At 44.3% G+C, this 12,956-nt stretch overlaps 1 protein-coding gene across 1 annotated transcript in view; it reads left to right on the plus strand.

Moving 5' to 3' along the window:
• The window catches only part of fanci (FA complementation group I), a 24,561-nt gene continuing 11,605 nt past the window's right edge, over nucleotides 1–12,956 (plus strand). Inside the window, exons 1-21 of the mRNA XM_084169212.1 lie at nucleotides 1–124; nucleotides 368–495; nucleotides 814–886; nucleotides 1,017–1,147; nucleotides 1,335–1,488; nucleotides 1,613–1,670; nucleotides 3,670–3,711; nucleotides 3,838–3,961; nucleotides 4,069–4,154; nucleotides 4,301–4,433; nucleotides 4,691–4,768; nucleotides 5,047–5,183; nucleotides 5,412–5,595; nucleotides 5,974–6,061; nucleotides 6,234–6,364; nucleotides 6,445–6,515; nucleotides 6,761–6,875; nucleotides 7,085–7,207; nucleotides 9,178–9,246; nucleotides 9,334–9,435; nucleotides 9,612–9,806. Of these exons, the coding sequence (XP_084025338.1) occupies nucleotides 400–495; nucleotides 814–886; nucleotides 1,017–1,147; nucleotides 1,335–1,488; nucleotides 1,613–1,670; nucleotides 3,670–3,711; nucleotides 3,838–3,961; nucleotides 4,069–4,154; nucleotides 4,301–4,433; nucleotides 4,691–4,768; nucleotides 5,047–5,183; nucleotides 5,412–5,595; nucleotides 5,974–6,061; nucleotides 6,234–6,364; nucleotides 6,445–6,515; nucleotides 6,761–6,875; nucleotides 7,085–7,207; nucleotides 9,178–9,246; nucleotides 9,334–9,435; nucleotides 9,612–9,806 (2,190 nt within the window). The 5' untranslated portion in view covers nucleotides 1–124; nucleotides 368–399. The remainder of the gene's footprint in view (nucleotides 125–367; nucleotides 496–813; nucleotides 887–1,016; nucleotides 1,148–1,334; nucleotides 1,489–1,612; nucleotides 1,671–3,669; nucleotides 3,712–3,837; nucleotides 3,962–4,068; nucleotides 4,155–4,300; nucleotides 4,434–4,690; nucleotides 4,769–5,046; nucleotides 5,184–5,411; nucleotides 5,596–5,973; nucleotides 6,062–6,233; nucleotides 6,365–6,444; nucleotides 6,516–6,760; nucleotides 6,876–7,084; nucleotides 7,208–9,177; nucleotides 9,247–9,333; nucleotides 9,436–9,611; nucleotides 9,807–12,956) is intronic.

Consider the following 12,956-nt stretch of genomic DNA (forward strand, 5'->3'; position numbering starts at 1 on the left):
AGTGACAACCGGGAATTTCATTTTGCTGGTGACTCCGAAACGTTAGTAGCAGATGGCTTGCTAGCTACCGTGAACTTGTCCCAAAAAAGTTTAACTCGATATCATACAATTAGGACCCGCAAAGGTATGTTCGACCAAAGTGGTTGTATTGTAGTTTCATCTGAAAGTTCTTTCAATAACTTTTGTCACACGACTGGACGCGATAGCTAGCTAGCCGCCCTAAGAGGTAACGTTAGTTAGCTTCATGCCAATGATTGTTATGAAGTGCAGTAAGTGGCAGTGGTGTACCTAGCTAGCTTAGTCAACATTGTTATAATTTAACACCCTATTGAACGTTGTGTCATACACTTTCTGATTTGATTTGCAGTGTATGTCTTCTTTGACCTGTAGACGTCCAACATGAGAGCTGACATGATGGAGAAGATAGTTTCGTTGTCTGGTGGAGAGAGCATCCCTGAGCTGCAGCAGTACCTCTCATCCCTGACTGATGACCAGGTTACCAGTCAACACAATTCTTCCCAACACCCGACAACACACTATTTCATAATCATGATAATTATGATAATGTATCTTGTAATACACATTATTAATTTGACTATATCTCAATAATGTATTAATTTAGACATTGTTTTACTACTTTGTACCTAACTAGATATCACCTAGTCCCCAGATCTGTTTGTGCCATCTTGCCAACTGTCATTGTCATGCCATGTCAATCCCATAAGAAGTTTCCATAAGAGAGCAGAAACAGTGGCAACCAGGCTAAACTAGTTAACCCACTCTTGAATAATTTCTGGGGTGTTTTCTCTCCAGCTGACCACCGTGGTCACAAACAGTGCGTTGAAGGGGAAGGACATTGGAGCCATGGTCAAATCCATATTCAAAGGTAACCATGTGTGATATAAAAAACTATTTTGACACCATGACCCATGCCGTTGTCATTGTCCCATGTTATTTCCTTTGGATGCCTCGGCAATGTTGGAGTATGGTGTCTCAAAGTGTGTGTGTTCTCTCAGGCTCTCCGCCCAGTTCCCCAGAGGGTGCGAGTCGCAGGCTGCTCCTGTACCAGCACTGCATCCCACTGTGTGAGTCTGGAGATCTCCAAACAGAAGTGGCATCAGACGTCATTGGACTGCTGATGCTAGAGGTACAGTGATATTTCTTACAAAGGTTGTTTTGCGCGGGCCATTAATTAGGCTATGCAGATGTATTTATTCACAAACCGGTGATTGGTTGTTTCTGCCATTTCTTTCATGTTTAAACTTAAGTAGTTTGATATTGATTATTAGACTCATCTGTTCCAATAACGCTGTCCCTGTATGTTCTCATCCTAGGCCCACAACCTGCCTGGCCCCTCCCTGGCACAGCTGGCGTCTCTCTTCGTTGATGCCATTAAGTCAGGCAAGATGGGCAGTGGCAAATCCCTGGAACTCTTCCCCACAGTCCTCACGGCCCTGGCTGCCACTGAGGCTCTGTCCTATGGGAAAGGTACAAAACCAAACTCAAAACCACAAATGCAGAAACCTGACCCTACAGAATTGTCTAAATCGTCTTCTGTACCCTAATTTCAATACCATAAATTGTTTTATTTTCTACACTGATATATCTACAGGTGAGCTCAGTGGTGAAGAGTACAAGAAGCAGCTCATCAACAGCCTCTGCTCCAGCAGGTAATAGGGGGGCAATTCCACGGTAACGGAATTGCGCTGAGACTCAGATTTTTCACTTACTATGTGTGCCAAACAAAAACCATTGATTTCAAAGTTGAACAAACTATACAACTCTATGCACAAGGACTATTTTGAACAATTTGACAGAAACGTTTACAAAAACACATTTACTGGAAGAACTGTGCAGATGCCAAGTTTGGTATCAGAATTTCGGTAAAATCTCACTCTGTTTTTTATGTGTCCACATTTTCCAAAAACAGTTAAATATCTGCTCTGAATTAAGATTCAACAATGTCTGCAGAGCGAATGGGGTGTCAGCTTTGACATGACACAATTGACTTAGAAAAAATCTATTTTGGTTATTGAACTACAGTAAGTGAAATGGATTTACACCTGGTAACGGAATTGCGGTAACGAAATTTCATCATGGGTCCCTAATCTGTACTACACAGAAATGCAAAATTATGGATATGAATGTCATTCTCTTCATGGTGATGTATCCTAAATAGGTACAGAAATGTATAAATATGCAATATCCTCCTTTGCATATTTGGATATTATTATACACACTGGCTATTATTTTAATGAGCTTTGCCCCCAAACAAGACGAAATTTGGTTGGTCCAGACCAAATCTGAACCAATCATAGATGTCTATGTTTCACAAGTTTGGACATCAAAGTTCAGTTGAGTACAGTACATTATATATAGTGTACTCAACTATAGTGTGCTCTACTGTGTACTATACTGAACTCTACTGTACTGAACTATAGTCTACTTTTCTTTACTGTACTCTACTGTGCTGTTCAAACTTGTGAACCCAACTGTGGTTTGTCGCTACTATGATTTCCCATTGTAGCCAATTCAATTGCAGAAAAATTACCGATTTGGTAACGGAATTTCGCATTTTAATCACTTAATAATTAATAAACAAAATTGATATCAGTAAAAACACTAATTGATAGGTTTACCTTCTCTCATGAGGAAGAGAAATTAGAAAATATCTTTGATAAGTGGGTTTTTGTTACCGGAATTAAGGCACAAGGCAATGTTTCTTAAACTTACAGAAGGCAGAAACATTTATCCAAAGTTAAATATGTGTTGATATTAGTTGGCAGTGGTCTTTACTTCAACATTATTGTGTTTTGATGTATTTTTAATACTTGTTAAGACTTAATTTTTTTCTGGTAGATGTTTTTCTAAGACCCATTTTCCATCTGTTTGAGCAGAAATCAAAGCCTTTGCTTATTCCAAATTTCTAGGATGGAAAATGGTTGAAAAATGTGTATGTGCAGTATATCCCAAACTCTGTCCTCGGGACACCAAGGGGTACACATTTTGGTTTTTGCCCTAACACTACACAGCTGGTTCAAATGATCAAAGCTTTATGTATTTAGATTCTCACGATTCTATAAATATTGCGTTTCAATACTGCAATTTTATTTTGATTAATTGTTCCAAACATATTGCTCACCATATGTCTGCTGCAGAAGGACAAGAGGGAGCTTTGAGAACACGAGTTTTGATCAGTCATTGAAATAAGTGCTGGAAACAAATTATCTCACTATTTAAAAAGATGGAGAGCAAGCTATGCAGGTACAGCTGACTAGCGCAAAAATAATATTGCGATTTATCGTCAAATTATATCCCGATATGTACCTCGATTTTTTTAAAACAATGTTCCTGTCACTAGCAGGTAAGGTCCTGGGTTACAATGGAAATGACATTTAGTCAGCTCCCTCATGAGATTGAGTGACACTCTTCTTCTAAGGGTTATCATACACACTGTTAATTCAGATCCTGACACCAGTCTTATAATGGCTTGTGATTAAGGTGCTGTTATAATAGTCTCATATCAGAGCACTGTTAAGAGGGATATATTTCATGTAAGGATATTTGATGTAAACAGTTGGATGTACTTCAGGGAGACATGTTTGCTCACTGATATGGCACACAGAGCTTGTGGTCAATGCTAGACAAGTATTTGTTCTGTGTTTACAGATGGGACCCACAGTGTGTGATCCACTTGACCACTATGTTCAGGTAAACCTGAAAGACTTGAGCTTCACTTGGTTTCAATATTCAATTCAAAATGTTTGTTAGTCGATGAGTGCATTGGCACACAGTTAATGAGTGCATCTACACCCCGCCTTAAACAATCCTCTCCAGGGATGTGCCCTTGGCCCCAGAGGAGCTGCAGTTCCTTGTCGAGAAGGTCCTGAGGATGTTCCTCAAACTAGACCTGCAGGAGATCCCACCTTTGGTCTACCAGCTCCTGCTGCTGGCTGCTAAGGTGTGTGTGTGTCTGTTTGTATGCACAATATGTATATGTACAATGTCCTATATGTTTCCACATAGCTTGCTGAATTAACAACCTCTTGTGTTTATGTTGTCTACCAGGGCTGTAAGAAACAGGTCCTGGAAGGAATCATCAGCTACTTTAAAGAGCAGGATCTTCGCCAGAAAGAGGAACAGAAAGATGGAGAGTGAGTGAGCATTATGACACACCAATAAACCACAATGTCTAATTCAATGACAAGCTATGTGTGAACTGCCTTGATGAGAAGACTACGATCTCTCACTCTCTCACTCACTCTCACTCACTCACTCACTCACTTACTCACTCACACAGGAGTATGGACGTGGAGGTTCAGTCCATTCCTCAGGACCAGCTGAGGCATGTGGAGGGCACAGCCATCCTGCACATCGTTTTTGCCATGCGGCTCGACCATGAACTGGGGAGGGAGTTCCTGAAAAGCCTTAAGGTCCCAGATACACTCTCACCCACCCCTTAAATAGAATGACAGTAATGATAAAGAAGGGGTGTTTTTGAACTATGGCATCATTGGTGTGCTGTTCATACTGCTTTTGGAGTGAGGCTTTAAATTGTGTATAAATTGAAAATTGTTATTATCCAGATATTCAAGCATTCAGTCACCTGTATGTATGATGAATAATGTTCAGTATGGTGCTCAGACAGTATTGACTGTGTGTGTGTGTGTTTGGTCTCTGTCCTCTGCAGGGGTCCCAGGGGGAGCTCTGTCCGTTCAGCATCGCTCTGCTGCTCTCGGTGGCCAGGATCCAACGCTACGAGGAGCAGGTAGGAACCCAGACAACCTCCAATCACAAAAATAAAGAAAATGATCTTTCTCAATTTGTCTTTCCTATGTTCCTCGCGTCCTCTCTTTGCCTGCTTCTCAAAATGCATTGGAGTAGAAGATTAGAGGGGAAGGAGCTTGGAACTACTTCTCCAATGAAGAGACTGTACGCAAGGAATCATGGAAAAACCATTAGGGAAAGAGCCTCTCTCACCCTCCCTTCTCTCCAAACCCTCCCTGTCCTACCCTCTCCCTTCCCCCTCCCTCCCTGGTGGTGTAGTTGTTTGATTTCTTGAAGGGAGCGATCACTAAGTGCTTCAAGGATGAGCAGCTGCAGCAGGGCTCCAAGTTCCTGCAGGACCTGCTGCCTCAGCGCTGCAGCCTTGCTCAGATGATCCTGGACACTGTCAAGAACAGGTCAGGACTCATATTCAAAAAGCCGTTTGGAGTAGGAGTGCTGATCTAGCGTCAGGTCCTCCCTGTCTATATAATCTTATTCATTATGATTTAAAAGAGAAAAGTGATACTAGATCAGCACTCTTACTCCAGCATCACCTCAGGGGGATTACGTGTGTTTGTCTACAGACACGTTCAGATACTAGTGTGGTAACTAAGGGCACTATCTCCGACCTCTGACCCATGCAGTGTGTTTGGCTGGGACCATGTGACCCAGGGGCTGGTCCAACTGGGCTTCATCCTCATGGACGCCTTTGGCCCCAAGGCGGGGCCGTTCGGGAAGACTACAACTGAGGGGGCCAACGCCACAGCCAAGACCCCCACACAGCAGGCCTGTCGGCTGGGGGGACAGGTCCTGTTGGAGGGCTTCAAGGTACGGTGGCTATGGCCTCATCCTCTGGATCATTTAATGTAGACTGATGATGATTAATGAATAGATTATATAAGGTACAGGATCTGAAGTGACAGCCACATGCTAGTGTCATTATACTGATTATGATCAATTTGTTAGTTCTCAGTTGAAGCACTATGTCTGATTTTGGATGATTCTGATCCCCAGTTGCCTTTCAAAGAGCTGATTTTATTATGACTGACCTGGTTAAACCAGACTGAATATTACGCTTAGTGAAACAATGGTGAGCGCAGAATTCAGTCTGGTTTAACCAGGCTATAATATTACAGTGCTGTAACAGGCAATGATATCTCCTGTTCATCTGATATTTCAACCACTTTCTTTGGTTTATTTGAACAGACGCATGAGCCAATCAGGGGTGAGATTCTGGAGCAAGTCCTGAACCGATTGGTCACAAAAACAGCCTCCCCTGTCACTCATTTCATAGGTAAATATACTTATCTTGTTCTCCTTGCGCTCTGATGGGCTAGGTGTATTTCTTTTGTTGCTATTTTGCATACACATGTCCAATCCTCTCAGATTTCCACGCGTCCAGACGGTTGGGGCTAGGGACTGTTTCTGGATGTTGTCTGATTTCTCTCTCTCATCTACATCATCAGATCTCCTCTCTGACATTGTGGTCTCGGCTCCCATGATCCTCCTGGAATCATCGTCCAAGGTGACAGAGACGTTTGACCACCTGTCCTACCTGCCACTGGCCACCGTGCAGGGGCTACTCAAGGCTGTCCAGGTAACACACACACACACACACACACACACACACCAGTGTAGGGGCTGCTTGTGTGATCTCTCTCTCTGTGGTGTCCCTAGCCCCTGCTGAAGGTCAGTATGTCCATGAAGGATGCTCTGATTCTCGTTCTGAGGAAGGCCATGTTCTCCAGGTAAGTTCTCCCTCCCTCTGGCCTAACCAGACATAGCTCTGATCAGAGATGGGGTCGTATGTATCAAGCGTCTCAGAGTAGGAGTACTAATCTAAGATCAGGTCACCCCTGTCAATGTTGTCTTATTCATTGTGATGTAAAAAAACAAACTGATCCTAAATCAGCAATCCTACTCTGAGACACTTGATTCATATGGCCCCTGGGCTCATATTCAATTAATCTTTCCTTCCATGTGACCCCTGCAGCCAGTTGGATGGGAGGAAGTCTGCGGTGACGGGCTTCCTGCTGCTGCTGAAGAACTTCCGGGTCCTGGGTAGCATGGCCTCCAGCCAAGCCAGCCAGGCCATCTCCTCCAGCCAGGTGGAGTGTGTGTGTGTGTGTGTGTGTGTGTGTGTGTGTGTGTGTGTGTCTCGGTCTGTCTGATATCAGTGTCTTTATATCACTACCACCACTCACAGTGACTGAGTGCACACTGAGTGTACCCCTGCACTTTCATTTATGTATTCAAGCCGTTATGAGGGAATTTCTATGGGTCCATTCATCTGTGACGTGTCCTGTCCTGTGCCCAGGTCCAGGTGGATGTCCACTCCCGCTACAACTCTGCTGCCAACGAGGCCTTCTGCCTGGAGATCCTCAGCAGCCTGCGCCGATGTCTGGGCCAGCAGGCCGACGTACGACTCATGCTCTACGAGGTCGGAACCCCCACACCACAATGTCTAACCTGGTCCCAGATCTGTTTGTACCAATGACCATCACAAGACAGTGACCATAGGTGTTAACAAAATGGCACAAAAAGATTTGGGACCAGGCTACACAAAGTCAGCTTTGGCTGATAAGTGTTATAAGACTGAATGTACAGTACATACACTATATATACAAAGTATGTGGACACCCCTTCAAATTAGTGGATTCGGCTATTTCAGCCGCACCCGTTGCTGACAGGTGTATAAAATCGACAGCCATGCAATCTCCATAGACAAACATTGGTAGTAGAATGGCCTTACTGAAGAGCTCAGTGACTTTCAATGTGGCACCATCATAGGATGCCACCTTTCCAACTAGTCAGTTCGTCAAATCGTCTGTCCTCGGTTGCAACATTCACTACCGAGTTCCAAACTACCTCTGGAAGAAACTTCAGCAACTGTTCGTCGGGAGCTTCATTAAATGGGTTTCCATGGCCGAGCAGCCGCGCACAAGCCTAAGATCACCATGCGCAATGCCAAGCATCGGCTGGAGTGGTGTAAAGCTCGCCGCCATTGGACTCTGGAGCAGTGGAAATGCGTTCTCTGGGTCTGAACCCTGCCCTGTGCAACTGGGTCCTGGACTTCCTGATGGGCCGCCCCCAGGTGGTGAAGGTAGGAAACAACATCTCCACTTCACTGATCCTCAACACTGGGGCCCCACAAGGGTGCGTGCTCAGCCCCCTCCTGTACTCCCTGTTCACCCATGACTGCGTGGCCAAGCAATTGAGAGCATCCTGTCGAGCTGTATCACCGCCTGGTACGACAACTGCACCGCCCGCAACCGCAGGGCTCTCCAGAGGGTGGTGCGGTCTGCCGAACGCATTACCAGGGGCAAACTACCCGCCCCCCAGGACACCTACAGCACCCGTCACAGGAAGGCCAAAAAGATCATCAAGGACATCAACCACCTGAGCCACTGCCTGTTCACCCCGCTATCATCATGAAGGCGAGGTCAGTACAGGTGTATCAAAGCTGGGACCGAGAGAATGAAAAACAGCTTCTATCTCAAGGCCATCAGGCTTTTAAATTGCCATCACTAGCACACTAGAGGCTGCTGCTGCCTATTGAAATCACTGGCCACTTTAAGAAATGGAACACTAGTGACTTTAATAATGTTTACATATCTTGCATTACTCATCTCATATGTATATACTGTATTCTATAATATTCTACTGTATCTTAGTCCATGCCGCTCTGTCATTGCTTGTCCATATATGTATATATTCTTAAATTCCATTCCTTACTTAGATTTGTGAGTATTGGGTATATGTTGTGAAATTGTTAGATATTACTTGTTAGATATTACTGCACTGTCGGAGCTAGAAGCACAAGCATTTCGCTACACCCGCAATAACATCTGCTAAACACGTCTATGTGACAAATAAATAACATTTGATTTGATGAATCACGCTTCACCATCTGACAGTCTAACAGACGAATATGGATTTGGCGGATGCCAGGAGAACGCTACCTGCCCGAATGTCATTTTAGAGAATTTGGCAGTACATCCAACCAGCCTCACAACTGCAGACCATGTGTAACTAAGCCATCCCAGGGCCTCCACATCTGTCTTTTTCACTTGTGGGATCATCTGAGCAGGGGGAGGGGGAGGGTGCTGATGAGTATTTCTGTCTGTAATAAAGCACTTTTGTGGGAAAAAACATTCTGATTGGCTGGGCCTGGCTCCCCAGTGGGTGGATCTGGCTCCCAAGTGGGTGGGCCTATGCCCTCCCAGGCCCACCCATGGCTGCACCCCTGCCCATTCATGTCAAATCTATAGATTAGGTCCTAATTTATTTATTTAAATTGACTGATTTCCTTCTTTGAACTGTAACTCAGTAAAATCTTTGAAGTTGTTGCATTTGAAAGTTTCCAGTATATCTTCTAACACAAGGTTGTCATGTGTGCCTTATTTGTAGGGTTTCCATGATGTCCTCCGCCGCAACTCTCAACTAGCAAGCTCCATCATGCAGACCTTGCACTCACAGGTGTGTGTGTGTGTGAGCGAGCGAGCTCTTCTGGTGTAATTACATGCTGTGTATTGCATTGTGATTTGACATGTGTGTTCTGTCTAGCTGAGGCGGTACTATGAGCCAGAGCAGGACCTTCTGCCCCCAGTGAAGCTGGAGTTATGCATTGGTGCTCAAGGAGACCAAGTCTTCCTCCAGGAGCCTCTGGTATTCACTTTTACTTATTATGTCACGTGTGTGTGCGTGCGTGCAGAAGTGGCCCAACTAGTGGGCTGCACAGTCCACTCTACTGCATACTGCTACTCTCTCCCTTGTCTGGCATGCTTGTGTGTGGTGTACGTCCACAAGAACATCAAGACATGGATGCTTCCTATTCCTCTCAGGCCCACCTGTTGAGTTGCACAGTCCACTGCCTGCTCTGGTACCAGGACATGCGCCAGTCAGCCCGGCCCAACGCAGGCGGGAGCGAAGATGATGATGATGATGAAGAGGAGGTTGGATTTCAGGCCGAGCTGCAGAGCATCCTGGAGAGCATCACATGCCGGATGATCAAGTGTGAATTGGAGGACTTTGAGCTGGTGCGTATCAGAGTAGTGACTTTCATAGAACAGTGTGTGTAGTATTATTCCAGGAACACATTACAGGGGTCATATAGACTGGTTGGTTGCAACAAAACCGATGCGTGGGCAACATGTTGACAACATGTAAACTATATTTTGTCTCCAAATGTTTATTGAAAACATACATTTGCACGATGAGTACTTGTTGTCTCAAATACATCATTACAGATGTTGGTTAACTAGCTAGCGAATTTTGCCATATTAGCATTAAAAATGACATGAGTCAAACACCTCAAAACAAGACATGGAATCAGTAACAAGATACAACGAGCTGAAACGAGCCACCTACGATTTCCCATGGTAGCTTCTTGTCATTGTTGCTAGCTATCTGACCGTTCAGAATCATAACACCACAAGGCCTTTTGCCTCATCGATGCACGCGGTGATCTGAACTTGTTTGAACTTTGTGAAGATCACAACAGAGTGGTGTGCGTTGTTGCAATTATTGGCATAACTTGATGCAGTCCCTAGGTACGAGACAAAGCCGCAGAACCTCAAATGTATTATTGCGTTTATAAAAGGGTTTAAATTGAAAGCAAGAATTATGACCCCAATTATTATTATTTTTAAGCCCTTTTCATACCAGAACGTGTAGTTTCACCCCTCCACCAGGAAAGCTAATTCTTGATGCAGTAATCATTGCTAGGCAACACAATAAATTAAATCACTAGCCAGCTGCCAGCGGATTGATATCATAAATTGATTAGGTCATTTATCAATTACACGTGGCTGGAACAAACCTTTGGACTAACAGATTACGTGGACGGATCTGTAGGGTACAATAGGGTCATATTGATACAAGGTTTGATACAAGGTAAAAAACAACAACAAATAGTTACTGTTGGGAGATGTCACTGTAAGGGCCTTGTCCCGTAGATGGAGGAGATGATCTTTAAATATTATCTAATAAATTATCTTATATACAGTGCATTTGGAAAGTATTCAGACCCCTTGACTTTTTCCACATTTTGTTACGTTACAGCCTTATTCTAAAATTGATTAAATTGTTTTTTCCCCCTCATCAATCTACACACACTATCCCATAATGACAAAGCAAAAACAGGTTTAGACATTTTAGCAAATGTATTAAACATAAACTGAAATATCACATTTACATAATTATTCAGACCCTTTACTCAGTACTTTGTTGAAGCACCTTTGGCAGAGATTACAGCCTCGAGTCTTCTTGGGTATGACGCTACAACAGGGTTCTTCAATTCCGGTCCTGGAGGGCCGAAACACCTCTGTTTTTCATCCTCTCCTTCTAATCAGGGGCTAATTCAGACCTGGGACACCAGGTGAGTGTTTCGGCCCTCCAGGACCGGAATTGAAGAACCCTGCGCTACAAGCTTGGCACACCTGTATTTGGGGAGTTTCTCCAATTCTTCTCTGCAGATCCTCTCAAGCTCTGTCAGGTTGGATGGGGTGCGTCGCTGCACAGCGATTTTCAGGTCTCTCCAGAGATGTTAGATCGGGTTCAAGTCCAGGCTCTGGCTGGGCCACTCAAGGACATTCAGAGACTTGTCCCGAAGCCACTCCTGCATTGTCTTGGATGTGTGCTTAGGGTCGTTGTCCTGTTGGAAGGTGAACCTTCGCCCCAGTCTGAGGTCCTGAGCGCTCTGGAGCAGGTTTTCATCAAGGAACTCTCTGTACTTTGCTCTGTTCATCTTTCCCTCGATCCTGACTAGTCTCCCAGTCCCTGCCGCTGAAAAACATCCCCACAGCATGATGCTGCCACCACCATGCTTGACAGTAGGGATGGTGCCAGGTTTCTTCCAGACGTGATGCTTGGCATTCAGGCCAAAGAGTTCAATCTTGGTTTCATCAGACCAGAGAAACGTGTTTCTCATGGTCTGAGAGTCCTTTAGGTGCCTTTTGGCAAACTCCAAGCGGGCTGTCATGTGCCTTTTACTGAGGAGTGGCTTCCGTCTGGCCACTCTACCATAAAGGCCTGATTGGTGGAGTGCTGCAGAGATGGTTGTCCTTCTGGAAGGTTCTCCCATCTCCACAGAGGAACTCTGAAGCTCTGTCAGAGTGACCATTGGGTTCTTGGTCATCTCTCTGACCAAGGCCCTTCTCCCCCGATTGTTCAGTTTGGCTGGGCGGCCAGCTCTAGGAAGAGTCTTGGTGGTTCCAAACTTCATCCATTTAAGAGTGATGGAGGCCACCGTGTTCTTGGGGACCTTCAATGCTGCAGAAATGTTTTGGTACCCTTCCCCAGATCTGTGCCTCGACACAATCCTGTCTCTGAGCTCTACGGACAGTTCCTTCGACCTCATGGCTTTTGCACTGTCAACTGTGGGACCTTCTATAGACAGGTATGTGCCTTTCCAAATCATCTCCAATTGAATTTACCACAGGTGGACACCAATCAAGTTGTGGAAACATCTCAAGGATGATCAATGGAAACAGGATGCACCTGAGCTCAATTTCGAGTCTCATAGCAAAGGGTCTGAATACTTACGTAAATAAGGTATTTCTGTTTTTTATTTGTAATACATTTGCAAAAATGTCTAAACCTGTTTTTGCTTTGTCATTATGTGGTATTCTTTGTAGATTGAGGGGGAAAAAATAATTTAATCAATTTTAGAATAAGGCTGTAACGTAACAAAAATGTGGAAAAAGTAAAGGGGTCTGAATACTTTCCGAATGCACTGTATAGTTATAAACTGCATGCAATCTGATGATTGGTCAACTTGTGTTCCAACTGGTCAACTTGTGACTATCATTTACGGTAACACCACGTCTACCTCTTTACTTTCACACATAAAAGGTATCAGACGGCCTTCATAATTGCACTAGGAGCGGTGCAAATATACATTTGCAGAGAAACTATTCACAAAAATATTGAGAAAAATACAGTTACTGACAAAATAAAGGAAACACCAACATGAGTGTTAATAGGGCGTTGGGGCACCACGAGCCGCCAGGGATCTACACTGACCTATTTTACAAGGAGCATGTGTGCGCCTAAGTTGAAAAATGTAGACGCACACAAAGAACTTTAGGAGCACAATGAAAAACAGCTAAAATTCTGCATTTGTCTTGGCTCCTACATTTAAATTCCAGGTCACACAGCAAAATATTTAGGCGCATATGCTAGTAGAG

Source organism: Coregonus lavaretus (genome assembly GCF_964263955.1).
Source record: "Coregonus lavaretus genome assembly, chromosome: 9".
NCBI lineage: Eukaryota > Metazoa > Chordata > Actinopteri > Salmoniformes > Salmonidae > Coregonus > Coregonus lavaretus.